The 15109-nt window shown below is 40.0% G+C and overlaps 1 protein-coding gene across 4 annotated transcripts in view; it reads left to right on the top strand.

The window, feature by feature from the left end:
* TRIM55 (tripartite motif containing 55) overlaps positions 1-15109 on the top strand; it is a 36484-nt gene extending 21375 nt beyond the window's left edge. For 2 of the 4 annotated variants that reach the window (XM_077352279.1, XM_077352277.1), the window contains exons 10-11: positions 2172-2262; positions 14413-15109. In XM_077352279.1, the coding sequence (XP_077208394.1) occupies positions 2172-2262; positions 14413-14423 (102 nt within the window). In that variant the 3' untranslated portion in view covers positions 14424-15109. The remainder of the gene's footprint in view (positions 1-2171; positions 2263-14412) is intronic. The other 2 variants (XM_077352278.1, XM_077352276.1) reach the window with 1 other exon arrangement.

Raw genomic sequence — 15109 nt, 5'->3', positions numbered from 1 at the left:
AGAAACTGTCCTGAGTTGTTCATACACAAGGTCAGCTAGAGCATGTCTCATTTATTTAATACGATGCATGTAGATAATAGAATAGCTAAATACAGTTCTGTCTATCTTTGAATGTAATTTAGCCAAGACTGTGGGCCGGGTTCAACTAGTTTTTGTCCTCCTTTCATCCTATTTAGTTTTTGTCCATGCTGGTCAAATAATCCCCAACATAACATTAGGTGATCAAAGGATACTCCCCTCTTTTTTACCAGCGGAAAAACTGGTTGGATCTAACCCTTTATCTTTGTGCAAGTTCTGTACCTGCAGCTTTCTCTTGGTTCATATGAATCCAAAATTGTCCTATTTGGTGTCTACACAGAACCATAGTAGGATTAATGATGTGGAACATCTACTGGCGTGCTCCCTCAAACAGAAATGTAGATGGACATGATGTCCATCATCCCACCTTAGGGAGCATACCACTAGATGGACTGCAGCGGCGGCGGTGGCACCAGAGCAGTGAGGTGCTCTCATAGCTCTGGCATTGCAGCCGCTACCAGTCTCCCAAGGCCACGCCTGCCCTCCACAGAGCAGGAGCAGCCTCAAAAGACTGGTGAGGGCAGTGGCAGCAGGTGCACTTCAGCACTCGGGCTCGCTTGGTTGGTGCTTGGTTGGTGCTGCCTTCGCTGACCGTCTAAGGCCTCTTACACCCTCTGGAGAGCAGAAGATTGGCGGGGGCAGCAGCAGCAGGCATGCCTCAGTGCTGGAGCTCACTGGGCTGGTGCTGCCTCCTATGGCCTTCTGAGGCCGCTCCCACCCTCTAGAGACTTGTGGGGGTGCCTCCATTGGGCTTCCAAGGCTGCTCCCACCTTCTGGAGAGCGTGGGAAGCCTCAGGAGACTGACGGGGTGGAGCAAGCCCAGGAGCCCACCAGCAGGTAAGGACAGGGAGTGGGGGTGGAGGGGAGGAGGGAGGGGCAGAGAACAAGGATTCTCACCCCTTATGTGGATGTTCCACATAAGGGGTGAGAATCCTTGTCAGTTAATTTTTTTTCCTTTTATTTCTGACAGCATTTCAAGAAAAGCATGGCATGTTTTCTATTAATTTTGCACTGCAAATAACATACCTAGCATTTACCCCCAGTAGTGTTTGTACTGAGGTCAGAAAATAGGTCAATTCAATTCAGACAGCATAATATGACCTCAGATTTGTCTTATACTACCACTATTTCAAAGTCAATAAGACTACAAAGATGGAGGCTGACTTAATAAGGTTTTGACATTGATGATATCTTGAAATAATTCCAATCCGTGAAAGCTGCATTGCATCATGAGGACTGCATCCATTATCATATTTTAAAAGTTCCCCCTTTAAAATATATCTAGTTCTTACCAAACTAATTTTTAAAATACCCATGGCCGCATGCAAACACTTTATCTAATAAACGTAATCTCACCTTTGCATGTGTGAAATTTTTGAGGCTTGTAGTATCTAAACGATTCAAATATTTTTTTCTCCATCTGTGTTATGTCATTAGCCATTCTAAATGTCCTACATAAAAGTACATTGTAGTGATTTCTGTGGATTTTTTACATGCATGCACTAAGGATGAATGTGTTAAAATAATTGTTTTGTGAGAAGCTTGCATAGATCAATGCTCAGGAATAAAAGCAGCAGTAAAGTGTCCATAGTTTAAGATTAATGAAGCACCCTGGGAGAGAAGGAATGTCTAAAATGAAGATAAAGCTGTCTGGAAGAAAGAAAAGGTGGTTGAAATTTTTTATTGCAGATGCAGGCGTCCTATTATTAGCAGAAGGCATTTGTAGTCTCAGTACCCTCACAAATCTACAATTCTTCATATTCTTTGTGGGAAGCACCAAGCGGTTTAAAGTTATAAATGCTGGTAGACAGGCTCAGTGCGGAACAGTAAAGGGAATGCAGCAGGTTTACATGTGCATTAAGGTTTCTAGTAAGTGGATCACTGGGATTTGCACGCATTTCTCACCAGGACTTATCTGGAAAAAAAAATAAAAATCCAGTTTATATGTATTTCACTTCTGGGTGTTTTCATCACAACTATCCAAAAATGGTTCAGAAAAGATAAGTGGGGGAGGGTCTTTTAAAATTGAATGTTTTCTTCACTGATTTCAGCAGTGCTGTTAGTGAAGTATTCTTCTTGTTATTTTCTCACAGGGGTTAGCATTCTGCATATCAATTTTGGCTTTTCTTATCATTCTGCACCATCTCTGGAGTCAGATTCAATACATGATTTTTACTTTAATGGGTAGGAACTGTTTTGTTTTATCCTTAACTAACATCACAAATCGTTCCTCTGGTGATGCTTGCAGGGAGTTGAGAAACCAGTACTTCATCTGTCTCATCTCAAAGGATCATGCTGTCATGTAATATGTGCTGCCTAAGGCTTTTCCTCCTTATCTCCCCTTCCTTGTGAAATGTCAACCTGGAGTGAAGTCCTGCATGGTTAAAGATCAGCCTTTGTTTTAGAAGGAGGAAAGGTGGGAAATCCCTCATGAATCCCATGGACTTACATTAAGTAGCTCTGAAATACAGACACACAAAGAAGCAGGTGCAAAGATCATGCCACTGATGAGCTTGGTTGCTCATCCCAAAGATGTATCTGTTGGACTGAAAGTAGAAGGCTGGTGTGTGTGTGTGTGTGCGTGTGCGTGTGCGTGTGTGCGCCCATGTCAGTCTATGCGCTCATTAGATGAATGGGTATATCTCCTTTCGGATATACCTCCACTTAAGAATACTGATGTCCAAATTTTTATGTCCATGGAAAGCTTGGGTTCCAGCCTAGCCTTCTCCTTGGCATGTTAGTTTTCTATATTACATGTGGGGGGGGGGGCATGCAGACATGCGCTCTGTAGTCTCCTGTGCCATCTGACCCTGTTTAGCTTGAGTTCTGATGACACTGAGCTAACTGGCCCTTCCGGGTCAGGGCCTTTGTCCAGCTGTCCTTTATGAATTCTCCAAGACTTCCTCATAGAGGCAGGGCAGGTGATTAAAGAGGGCGTCAGTTGCACAATGCTTAGAGCAGAGGGTCTTTGGATCACCTTAGAATGGCCAACTTAAAATAAGCCTCTAGGCAAACAAGTCTCCATTACAGCTGAATGAGAACATCCTCATTTTTTACAGTACATGTTTTTAGATTTTAGATTCGTTTATTAATCAGCCATAGGCCATTTCAAATAAATTAACAATATACAAAATCAGCTAAAATCAAGACATAAAACTGATAAGATCATGAGGAGTTTAAAAGGTGTCAATTTAGTTCCTACATATTAATAAAAAAAATTGCACCTGTACATGTTTTTGATGCATTTCTGTCCGTTTTTCTTACATATTTGAAAGGAAGAGAAATAAAATCAAGTTGTAGTAGATACTATGGTATTCTCGCCTCTCAGTTTAGCTATTCTACTACTGACTCCATCAGTAGTTTTTCAAGAGAAAGGGAAGGCTATCTTCCTTGCTGAATGCTCAAGATATTTACCATATATAATAATTCTGTGTAACTTGATGGATGCCTGAATATCTAGTGGGGGAGGGAATTAGGCTCCTAGTTGGGAAAAATTAGATTCCAGTTACTTTATAGTTTATTTTTTTAGATGGGATTTTACATATTCCCTCTCAAAGCTTCCATGTTGTAGTGCAATTGGACTCCACTCCTTCTAATGTTACATATCTCTTCTTCAATCACCAGAGACTCTAGAGGGGTCTCTGTTGATTGTATTCTATAGGTCTTTTGCTAAAATGTAACTTTTCTAAAATGTAAGTTTTGATGCATCTGAAACTTTGAGTATCCATCTCTCTTTGTGACTGATATCCTAATTACTCAGCTGAACCTAAATAGCCTTTTCAATTTCTGATTTTCCTGAGAACTTATATCTAACCCAAATACTTGACTGCCTTAAAAGTGAACTTAAGAAACTTATTAGAATGAATTACATAAACTTGGGGCTACCTCATTACACGTCCCTTAGGTCACTCACAATATCTGATGGATCCTTTGATTTGTCTGGTTAAGACCAGCGAGAGCCTACAAGGCGTAACAGAGCTAGATTAGCGTAGCTGTCTGTGAACCTACACACCATGTACAGTCAAAGAGATGTTTATAAGGTGCCTGCATTGTCAGCTTTTTTGCATAGGTCATACTTAGGAGATGAAACAGTAGAGGTCATGGACATTATCTGTACAAGTAAATCCCCTGATTCTAACTTGCTTTTTAAAACCAGAAGGCATATTAAGTACACTTACATTACTTGTAAAGAAAAAGTAGAGACTCATTAAAAGGCAATGGTATCTACATAGATTGCTTGTACTACTTACAGAAGCAACAAAACCCAGCCATCCAAACAAAAAATAATGTTATCTATCTATCTATCCATCCATCCTGTGGATTCTTCGTATGCAAAGAAACCACAAATTAACAAAAAGGAAAAAAACCCACAGGTTTGAGAAAACAAGGTGCAGGGGAAAAGTAAAAGATGGAAATAAGCCAGTTGCATCAAGCAAAGTTTGTTTTTCATAGATAGGTTCACAATCTGGCTGGAACTATGTTCTCTCTGCTGGGATTTCCAAAGGGTCATTCCACCCCCCCCCCCCCACTATTGTAGCCACAAGTGCTACATGATTTCCACAGTTGCCAAGTAGAGATAGGATTAGGAACTGAGATTTAAAACGTGTCTGCCCAAGATGTCAAGGAAGTCTGCATTACACTTGAATCTCAGACAACCACTAGTTATATAAAAGTACTTTAAATGCACAATAGCTAATGAGATCATTAAAGAGATGGGACTGAAACATCAGACTGCATTAATGCTGTGCTACATTTGCATCGTGAGTGATAAATCTTGATTATATTATTGAAGTTGGTGTTCTAAATTTCAGTTCTGGAATCATTTAAAGGTTTCTTCCTCCTGTGCTTCACTGAAGGTTTCAAGATTCAGATCTATAAGGGTGTGTCTAGGCTTCTAGTTTTCAGTCTAACAAGAAAATTAAGCATTTGCTTAATTTTTTTGCAAATTAATATTCTGTGCGTCGGATGGGTTTGCTCACAGAGTTAGAAATGTACTGAAGTCAAGGCAAGATATATGATGATAAATGGCCCCTGCAGAATCATATAGTGAGGAGCCAGACTGATGCAGAGGTTAGAGTATCAGGCTAGAACATGACTCAAGATCTCCACCTTGCTATAAACCATGCCAAGCGATCTTGGGACAGGCATTTTCTCATCCTAACCCACATTATGTCCTGAACTGCAGTGCATCCAAATAAGTTCAGTACCTACAGCTCAGAGGAGACCTATTTGGCTGGTGTCTTATCCCTTATCTTGAGATAAGTTTGATAGCAACAAACACGAGAGTTCTTCACAGCAGTCTCTATTGACCCATTTCTTTTCCAGTCATGGTCACCATTTTGGAAGTGACTTTTCAATTTAATAATGACCTGTTACATGTACTTGTTTACCCATAACAAGGCTCATGTTTCAAATTCAAAAGTTTATCCCTGAATACTTCTCTTTAATTTTGTTCCACATCTCAGCTTATGTGTTGCTTATGTATTCAGCAGCACCGGTAAAGAGCATTTGTAATGACAAAACACTTTTGTTGGGTTCCCAAGCGATGGTGTCAGTGTCATTCATTCAAGCAATCCTTCCTTCCCAGGCATGTAATAGTCACACCTACAGTCTATATATGGTAAATCACAACATGGCTTCTGGTATATAAGGTCAGCCTTTTCTTAGTGTTCTTACCTCAGATAAATGGCAGATACAGTAATTTCCTTTAGTCAGATGAAGGCTAACTTTGCCTGTATATCTTACTTAATGGAAAACTGACGCCCCCTTGAATTTTGATCTTTATTAAATTGCCTTAAGATTTGTTTGTGATCTTCTGAGGCAATGAAAAAAAGTGTTTGTTTTTAATTTGAAAGAGAGACTATTTCATTCTTTCTTTCAAAATGACATCTTCCCTTGTACATTTTACTTGTGGGGCGCAGGACCTTACATCTCTTTTCATTCAGTTTTCATGTAGCAACAGTATTTTCTTCACGTTTGTTATATATATCCCTGAAGCCAGTTTTTTCCCCTGCACTTTCCAACACTTTAAATTACAATATTTTGTACATAGCTGAAATGGGATGCTTCTTCCAGTGCATTCACTGTAATCTCCACAGGTTATTCTCATTATTCAGGAATGAATTCAAACTGCTTTTCTTGTAGCCTTAAGGCTGCTTTCAACTATTCAAGAGCAAAAAGACCTGCAAAGTGTAGAAAGGATGAGCAAGGGTCCACTGATAACTTCTCACTTGATCAGCCCTCTGGGCTGGATCTTATTCTGTCCCACTGGCACATTCCTTTGATGCAAGGCTGTCTCACTGACAAGAACGTTTTGTGATAGAGGAATGTGTCGGCACCAATGGAATGGACTAGTGGGATTTTGCTGGCATTGTCTAACTAAGGGATGGGCTGTGACATGAATTCTCTTATAAAACAACCATCAATAAAGACAGTGCATTTATGTATGCTTTTAAAAAATTGATCATTGCTTTTATTCCTCTTCATTCAGCATGAGAGCCGCATGCTGCAGTGATTAAATGTGGCAAACTCTAAACTGGAGAACCGGGTTTCATTCCCCACTCCTCTGCATGAAGCCTGCTGGGTGACCTTAGGCCAGTCACAGTTCTTCTCAGAACTCTCTCAGCCCAACCTACCTCATCAGGTGACTGTTAGAAGAGGAAGGGAAGGCAATTGTAAGCTGCTTTGCAATTCCTTCCAGTAGAGAAAAGCAGGGTATAAGAACCAAATATTTGTCTTCATTATTCAGACTTTCATTCTGGAACAGAAAGCTGAGAGGTTTATATATAGGTTTATGTATGTAGAAATCACAGTAAGTAGAAATCACACCTGTCAGATCCAGTGGCCAAGTTTTTAAAAGAAATGCTCAAAGAGAAGCAGGAGATCTGAGTAAACAACAATGTTGACATTGTATTGTGGACACTTTCCAACTAGTGAGTAACTTCGAGGAATTAGAATGTGCTGGTTGAGTTGATGTCTCAGCAAGATGCTCTATTTATGGGGCTCTTACAGATCTGAGCTGGCTTCCATAACATGTGCGCTGAGTGTCTACAGGTCTTATGTGCCAGTCCTAGCATATTTGCAATAGCTCAGCTAAGTCATTCATTCATGATCAAGTGTTATGAGTATCTAAACTCCACCACTTATGCAGGCCTTGTTACCTGATCCAATGAAATGATGGCGCAAACTCTGGCATGAGTCATAATCTTAAATGGTAATGGGCCCTCATTCATCAGGTCCTTTCAAAGAACAATCTATACTTTAAAATGCTGTCTGCTTCCTAAGTAGCATACAAAGACTGTGCTCTGCGTCACTGCTGGAATCTCTGCCCTTCTCTCCAGAAGGAGAGGAAGTTTCTTCTGACAGCTCTTTGAGGTCTACTTCTTGATATGCACTGGGTACAAGATTACTTGATGTTTCCTCACGGTTTTCTTAGTAAGTATTAAACAAATGGAAGTGAGTCAGTATGAAATTCATTTTGCCACATAAATACCAACTGCATTTTTCCAAGCGTTCATAATGGCAATTCCTGGTGCATTCATGCAAAGCAGCTAACAAAAAATGTGGACTATTTAGTAAGAAATCGTTTGAGTGTAGTCCTTAAAGGGGAAAGCAATTTGATGTGGTTGACCTAAACACAGGATGTTCTGTTATATTAAGGGGCAAACTAAACACGATGAAGGGATTGCCATATTACACATCACCATGTGTTCTTCCATTCATGAGTCAAGCAGGGGGTGGAAGCCTATTTTTACACTGAAAGTAGAATGTTGGTGAGGAAAAATTGAACTCTGGTATACTGGTACGTATTTTTACTTGAGCTAGATTGCCTGTATGACTAGATTGCCTGTTGACTAGATGGTCTGTATGGCACCTTCCAACTCTATGATTCTGCCTTGTTTTACCTTCTAGTGATTTAAGATATTATTTCTCCATACTCCTCCAGTATCAGAAACAAACTGGGTGGGAAGAAAAACTGCTTACAGCAACAGTATGCATCGAAAGAAGGGGGGGAAAGAGACACATTTCTTCACATGTGCATAGGAAGTCAACGTTTAGACTATTATAATGTTAGCTTTAAAAACTGTACTCAGTTTCTATTTAAAAGGTTCTACAGTTCTGATTTTGCTCTGAATCTCAGACTTCTTGGGGCATGTTTCCGATGCTAAGAGGATCACCACCTCTTTGCATGCATTAGTTTAACAATGGGACAGTTAAAAGCTGAAGGCAGACTGATTGAACAAACCAGCACCTGGCTTTCTGTCTAACATAATACCCTCCAAAACGGAGAGAAGGGGGGGGGGGTGGATTTGAGCTTCCTTTAGATGATCCATGTAGTTCTTCAAGGAATACAAGGTAATTGTCTGCAACAGTTTTCAGGGGTCATCAGTCTATTACCAAGATTTTCTGATAGAAACTTCCTAAGATCCCCAAACCTGCAAGAGGCCACAATGAAACGAGAATCAAGTTCTCTGTGTGCATTTTTCCTTTGACACAGCCAGATCAAAGCTCAACTGCTGGACATGTTTAAGAGCTCAGAGTGGTGAAGAAGCATTTGACAATTACCTAAAAGCCATTGGATCCCAGTGGTCTATTAAAAAGCAGTTGAGAAATGCACCAGGCAGTTGCCGAATACTGCCCAGTGTCTTTTCATCACTTTCTCTCCAACTTGCAAAGCACTGGGCAAATAGTTCCAGTGGGCCACGTCATTTCAAGGTGTGTCTGCTCAAGAGATCCATCAAAATCCCCTTTCTGATACTGCCCAACACCCCTCCCCTCACATCAATAAATGCCAAGATTGCTATGGGAGACAGGGATGACATTCAGATTGTACCAGTAGAGGTGCTTTGACCAGTGTCATTAAGATCACTGATGGAACTGTTGCAATATTTGCTTTTATTGATACTCTCGTGCAGAGTCACCGGAGCCAGATTTGGAATGCCATGAAATGAAGCGTGTTGAGCTAAGCCCAGACTCTCATATTATATTGAAAAGTTCTTATTTAAGGTTTCCTGTGAGTTTAACATTCCTAAAGTGTGCTTGACATTATATCCTTGAGGAAACTTAGCCAGCCAACACACAGAGATAGGAACACTGAATTTATTTGCTGAGGACTATTTTTGGAATCATTAAGGTTGTGAAACAAACAGCCTCGCATTATTCTTTTGCCACAGTGCTCTAATTGTAATAGAATGGAAATCTATTTTGGTGAGACAGTCAGTCCCCATGGGCACTAGAAGTTCACTGCCGACCACCTTGCTGGGAATTGAACAGCTAATCTTATGATGGATGTCGTTTGCTGGTGCATATTTTTACTTGCCTACCATTAAGTTGCTGAACAACTTATTTCATTATAGAAAAAAATTTTAGTTAGCTCCCAGAGAATTAAAAATAGACACAAGAAAAGCATTCTTTGAGCTTGTAGATGTAATGTTATGATAAAAGTTGACAGCTGCAGGAATTTCTGCCAAAGGCATAATATTCTATGCATGGTAAATAGAAACTCTTTAGAGATAATTGAAATCATTGTAAAATAGCTTCCATTTCTTCTATATATTTTGTGACAACTAATTACTACCCAACTATTGAAAACACTTATAATTACCCAACACATTAACTGATAAATTAGTGCCACATAAATCATTTCATATTAGAGCAGACATAGATTTAAGGTTCGAACCAAAATAAAACATCTGAGATCTTTCAAATTCCAAAAGCCATGCTTCTCAATCTCAATTTATCAAGGATCCTGGCAGCCAAACTTGGTGGAACTATTATGGCAAAAATTTTATTTTTCTTTCTTTCTTCCATAGACTGAATTTGACACCACCATTTTTTGAAAATCTAGCATTGATTGTTAATTGATTGTCAATAAGGGAAAGTCACAGTGTTTTGAAGTTTGCAAATATATTAGTTTCTCACTGTATTAAAACTGGACTTGAACAAACACAAAAGAGTTAAAACATTGACCTACATTCATTCATTCATTCATTCATTCATTCATTCATTCATTCATTCATTCATCTATATCCTTCCTTCTCACAGAAACTTAAGGCAGATTACACAGATGCAAATTAGTGCTATTAATGGGATAAAATATCTAATAAGGAATGTAACAGGGTCAGGGTTGCAGAAATTTGAAACAGCTGCTATCTGAACATAAGTATCAAATATCTTTTTCTTCTTTCTTTTTATCCTTAAGCTGGCGATTGGTGGAGCAGGTTGTCCTCTTAGCCAATATGCTGCTGTAGATGCCGCTGGTTTTTTTGCCTTGTTTATAATATGTTTCTACTCTTGGCGATTGGTGGCAGTAGTTTTTGCCATATGGATAGTCAATCGCTGATTTCTAAGGTCTTCCTTGATCTGTTTAAGCCAAGTTTCCTTTGGTGTCAGTCGTTGGATCTTCCATTCAGTTGATCGTTCTCGCCGGAGGAGTTTATGAGGCAGTCTGCTAGTGTTCATCTTGCAGACAAGGCCAAACCATTGCAGTCTGTGCTTTTGGATTTGTTCTTTTGTGGCTGGTTGTCACATTTTGTCCAAATTGTCTCATTTTGATTATGATCACATAGAAAGACACCCAGAATCTGCTGCAGACATCGCAATTCGAAGGGCTTGAGTTTGTTTGTATCAGGTTTTAGTAAAATCCATGTCTCGGATCCATATAGGAGGATTGGCAGGATTAGTGTGCGGAAGAGATGAACTTTGGCCTTGAGAGAGATGTTTGTCTTCTTCCAGAGGCACCATTTGAGTGTGGCAAATGTTGATGTTGCTTGGCCAACCCTATTGTGGGCGTAAGTGGTAGATGATACTTTCTTTTCTTGCACCAATGAGCCTAAGTATTTAAATTCTTTAACTTGCTCAATTTGGACTCCATTGAGGTATACATTTGTCAGTTATCCATCTGTGGTTATGACTTTGGTTTTGTTCACACTTATTTTTAAGCCATAAGATTGGGTTACACAAGCAATGTCATAGAGGATGTTAGTAGCCTCTGCATCTGTATCGGCAAGTATGGCACTATCATCTGCAAATATTAGATCTGTCACAAAGTTGTTTTGGTCATATGGAACTCCATGTCTATTCCTGTATATTCTCATAATAGCATCAACTATGATGTTAAAAATTAGGGGAGGGGCCTTGGCACACTCCAGTCTGGATGGTGAGCTCCTCTGATAGCTCATTCCAAATTCACACTTGGCTTGTTGAACCATCATATGCTTTTTGGAAGAGTGTGATTATTTTCCGGGACACATTTTCAGTTTCTAGTACCTTCCATAGAGAAGGCCAGTGGACACAGTCAAAAGTGGATTTGAAGTCAATAAAGACAATGACAGTTCTGTTCCGCACCTAATTCTTTCCTCTGCTGCTTGATGGATGGTAAACATTTGATCAATATACCCCTGATGTGGCCTAAATCCTACTTGCTCTTCTCAATTAGTCTGTTAATGATGTTTCCGTCGCCTTGATTGTATGATCTTCATAAACACTTTGCTAATAACTGACAAGAATGTATTAGCTTTGTCCAAATTCATTGAACTCCCTCCCTCCCTCCCTTCCAAGAGTTTTCCAGCTCCCAAGGAATATTAATAGCCTGCCATAAAGTTCACGATCAGACGTTAGTTTACCCGGAGAGGTCCTGCCACAGAAGTAGTAGTAGAGAGCCAACCAGAACCACCTGCCTTTCTGTTCTGCTCACACATGCCAAGGTTAACAGCCTTTGGGACTGAGCTGTGGTAAGCATTGGCTATACCCGAGGATGCCACCAGCTTTATTATTATTATATATTAACATTTCTATTCTGCCCTCACAGTATGGTTCAGGGCGGTGTACAAAGCATAACCTAGAGTGTGATTGACATTTGAACTGATCTTGTTTGAAAGGCTGATTTTGTGCTGAGTGGAACATGTCAACACAGAGTTTTGACTATTTGCTCAGCATTGAAAAGGAACAGTGTTCCAAGTACTTTTGCATCAGTGTGGCGGCAGCTCAGCCCCTGCATTCATTGTGGTTCTGACTCTCTTCAGTTAGGAATGTCCCCAGGTTGTTTCATTTCAACTAAGTTAGCTAGAGCACATTGGCTGCTTGGGCACCTGTACAGTTAGCAGCAACTGTCCGTCGGCAGCGTCATCCTCAGATGTCTAAATCTCTGGTGGAAGAGAAGCAAGAAAACAACATTTTAATTTAGCAAGGGGACTTTTCTTGTAGCAGCATGGCACTATCTAAGTAGCATGAAGCTGCCAACTAATATCTAACTGGTCATCATCCGTCACTAATTCAAGCTTGTGTGTTTACAAAAGATGCTTGGAATGTGCCAAACCATTCTGTATCCCATATGTCGTTTCATCATAAGCACCCAGGATAGCCGTATATATATGTTTTGTAATGATGTTATAAACTCATGCAATCTCTGCATCTCTACCACTGAGATCAAGAGAAATCCATGGTAAAGTGAAAGAGAGAGACTGTTTTTAATAATTAAAACATCATATATTTAGGGGAAATAGGGAAGAGTCTCCTGTGGAGTTTTCCAGGATTAAGACAAAAAGATATAATGGTTGCTATTATCTGCTGTACACCAGGGTACAGTAGAGTAAAGAGGGAAAGGATAAAAGTGGAATTTTTGGAAGTAGCGCAGGGTGGTAAGGCAGCCGACATGCTGTCTGAAGCTCTGACCATGAGGCTGGGAGTTCGATCCCAGCAGCCGGCTCAAGGTTGACTCAGCCTTCCATCCTTCCGAGGTTGGTAAAATGAGTACCCAGCTTGCTGGGGAGTAAACGGTAATGACTGGGGAAGGCACTGGCAAGCCACCCCGTATTGAGTCTGCCATGAAAACACTAGAGGACGTCACCCCAAGGGTCAAACATGACTCGGTGCTTGCACAGGGGATACCTTTATCTTTAATCATTTTAGAAAGCATCAAAAGCAATTCACTTATGAAAGACTTCATGTTGCCTTTCAAAGAGTGACTGATAAAAAAACAAACTCATATTAGTATTATTCTAGGCTCAATGTATTATTATTGAGCCTAGAGTATTAGTATTATTCTAGGCTCAATGGTCCCAGGGAAATCTAGGCATTCATTATATGACTGTACTTGATGAACACAAGAGCATAACCTGTCAAAGCTCTTCTGTGCAAGTTCCATTGAAATGAATGAGAGCTGCGCCAGATCACGCTCTCATTCATCTCAATGGGGCTTATGGGGGGGGGGTGATGCAGATTATTCTATGTGATCATAACCTTTATCACCGTCATGTCTTCTAATGCTGAATTTGATAGTGATGTACCTCTGATGATGGGCCCACAACATATTATGTTTTTTCTCATTATGTCCCTGGGGTAGGTTTGGGGTTCTCTGTGCATCTCTGGTGTGCAGGGGCCCTGTTTACCTTTGCACAATGACATGTGTGGAAAGGGAAGGAATGTACACATTTCCTAGTTTTTCTGACCTGAAATTGTCTTGGGCAGCTAGTATTTTCCTTTGTGGAGGATGCATATGTACTGATATTTGCATGTACTGTACACATCAGTTTCTGCAGCTGTTCAGTATGAGAAATCAGCATGGGTAGGCATCTAACACTGTTTTTAATAGCTTGGTTTATTGTTTTAGTTGTAAGCTGCCTCAAGCAGGCCTCTGGAGAGGCAGCACATATATTTTCTAAATACATCAATATAAGCTCCTTCTCCCCATGATTCTAATTCAAATTGGGAAGCAAAGAGTCCCCAGAATACATTTGTGATCCCAGTTGGAATATAACTTGGGGAAGTTTAATTTATGAGTAGGTGGGTGGAGCTTTATTAGGCTGTGAAACAAAGATAGCCTAGACTGGGATTAAGGTGTCAGTATTTTGGTGGGACTCTTTAGAAGTGCAGAAAATATAGTTTTGTAAATTTAAGTTTAAAAAAAAATCTTCCCAAACCATCCTGATGAAGACTGAGCATACTCCTGGCTCTTGGAAATTAATAGGAGGTAATTGAGGAGATGAGGAATTTGGCCAGCTCAAGGGGAGATTTGCATACATAAATTTGGTTGTTAACAACTGATTTTTGGTGACCGAACAAGTAAGAAGCAAGCAAAGGTCTTTCTTAATGGTCTCCCATCCAAGTATTGGCTTTGCACAAATTTACATACATAAATTCTGTTGTAAATTCTTAGGTTTCAAGATCTGATGTGATGGGGCTACGCTATGTTATACTATATCTCTGCAAGGGGAGGGAGACTTCCCAGTTGTTAAAGAAATGCTTTTTGAGAAACTGCATAGACAACAAACATAGCTCCAGCTTTTTTTTTTTTTAAGAATTTTTATTGCTTGTAACTGCTTCTTTCCCCCACAGACTGGGTCTGACCCACCCCCTCAAGGACCAGGAGAAGGACAGACTGGGAACCATGAAAGAGCGGAAGAGCCAGCTCGACATATCTTCTCTTTCTCCTGGTTGAACTCATTGAATGAATGATAGCTCTTAAACCAGCATATATTCTGAAGGAATTCATAGGCTGTAAGAGATATCATATATTAACAGGGATGGATAACATTTTATCCCAAGAACTATGTTTGAAAACCCTCTCACTGGACTCTTTGCAACAGTTCAAGACAATTTGGGAAAGGAACAAGAAGGGGAGGGGGAAATGTTGAACTGATAGCTAATAATGAAGCAGTTGAGGGTGAAGTCTATTCTGTCTTTTGAGGTCATGACAAACATCAGGTAACTTTATGACTCGACAAAGTCCAATTCACAATTCATGTAACAAAGCTATATGGATAATGATCATTCTGGGATGCAACTGAGATGTCCTGTGATAGCGCCAGTTCTCACATGAACTGATCCTGAGCGTGCGCAAACAAAACCCTTTTCATGAAGCAAATGTGTTGAGAATAAACACTCTGTTGTTATTGTGTTAGACACAGAATATACATGTTCACAGATGTCTTGGAAATCCTTATATTCTTATGTGCTTTTGCAACATTGTTAGGTGTTTCCTCACTAATGGCATTATTGTTAATAAAAACTGAGACTTCTTGTTGTTCAACAA

This window comes from Paroedura picta, chromosome 9 (assembly GCF_049243985.1).
Source record: "Paroedura picta isolate Pp20150507F chromosome 9, Ppicta_v3.0, whole genome shotgun sequence".
Taxonomy (NCBI): domain Eukaryota; kingdom Metazoa; phylum Chordata; class Lepidosauria; order Squamata; family Gekkonidae; genus Paroedura; species Paroedura picta.
Note: the sequence above shows the minus strand (reverse complement) of the source record. Positions and strands in the feature narration are given on the sequence as shown.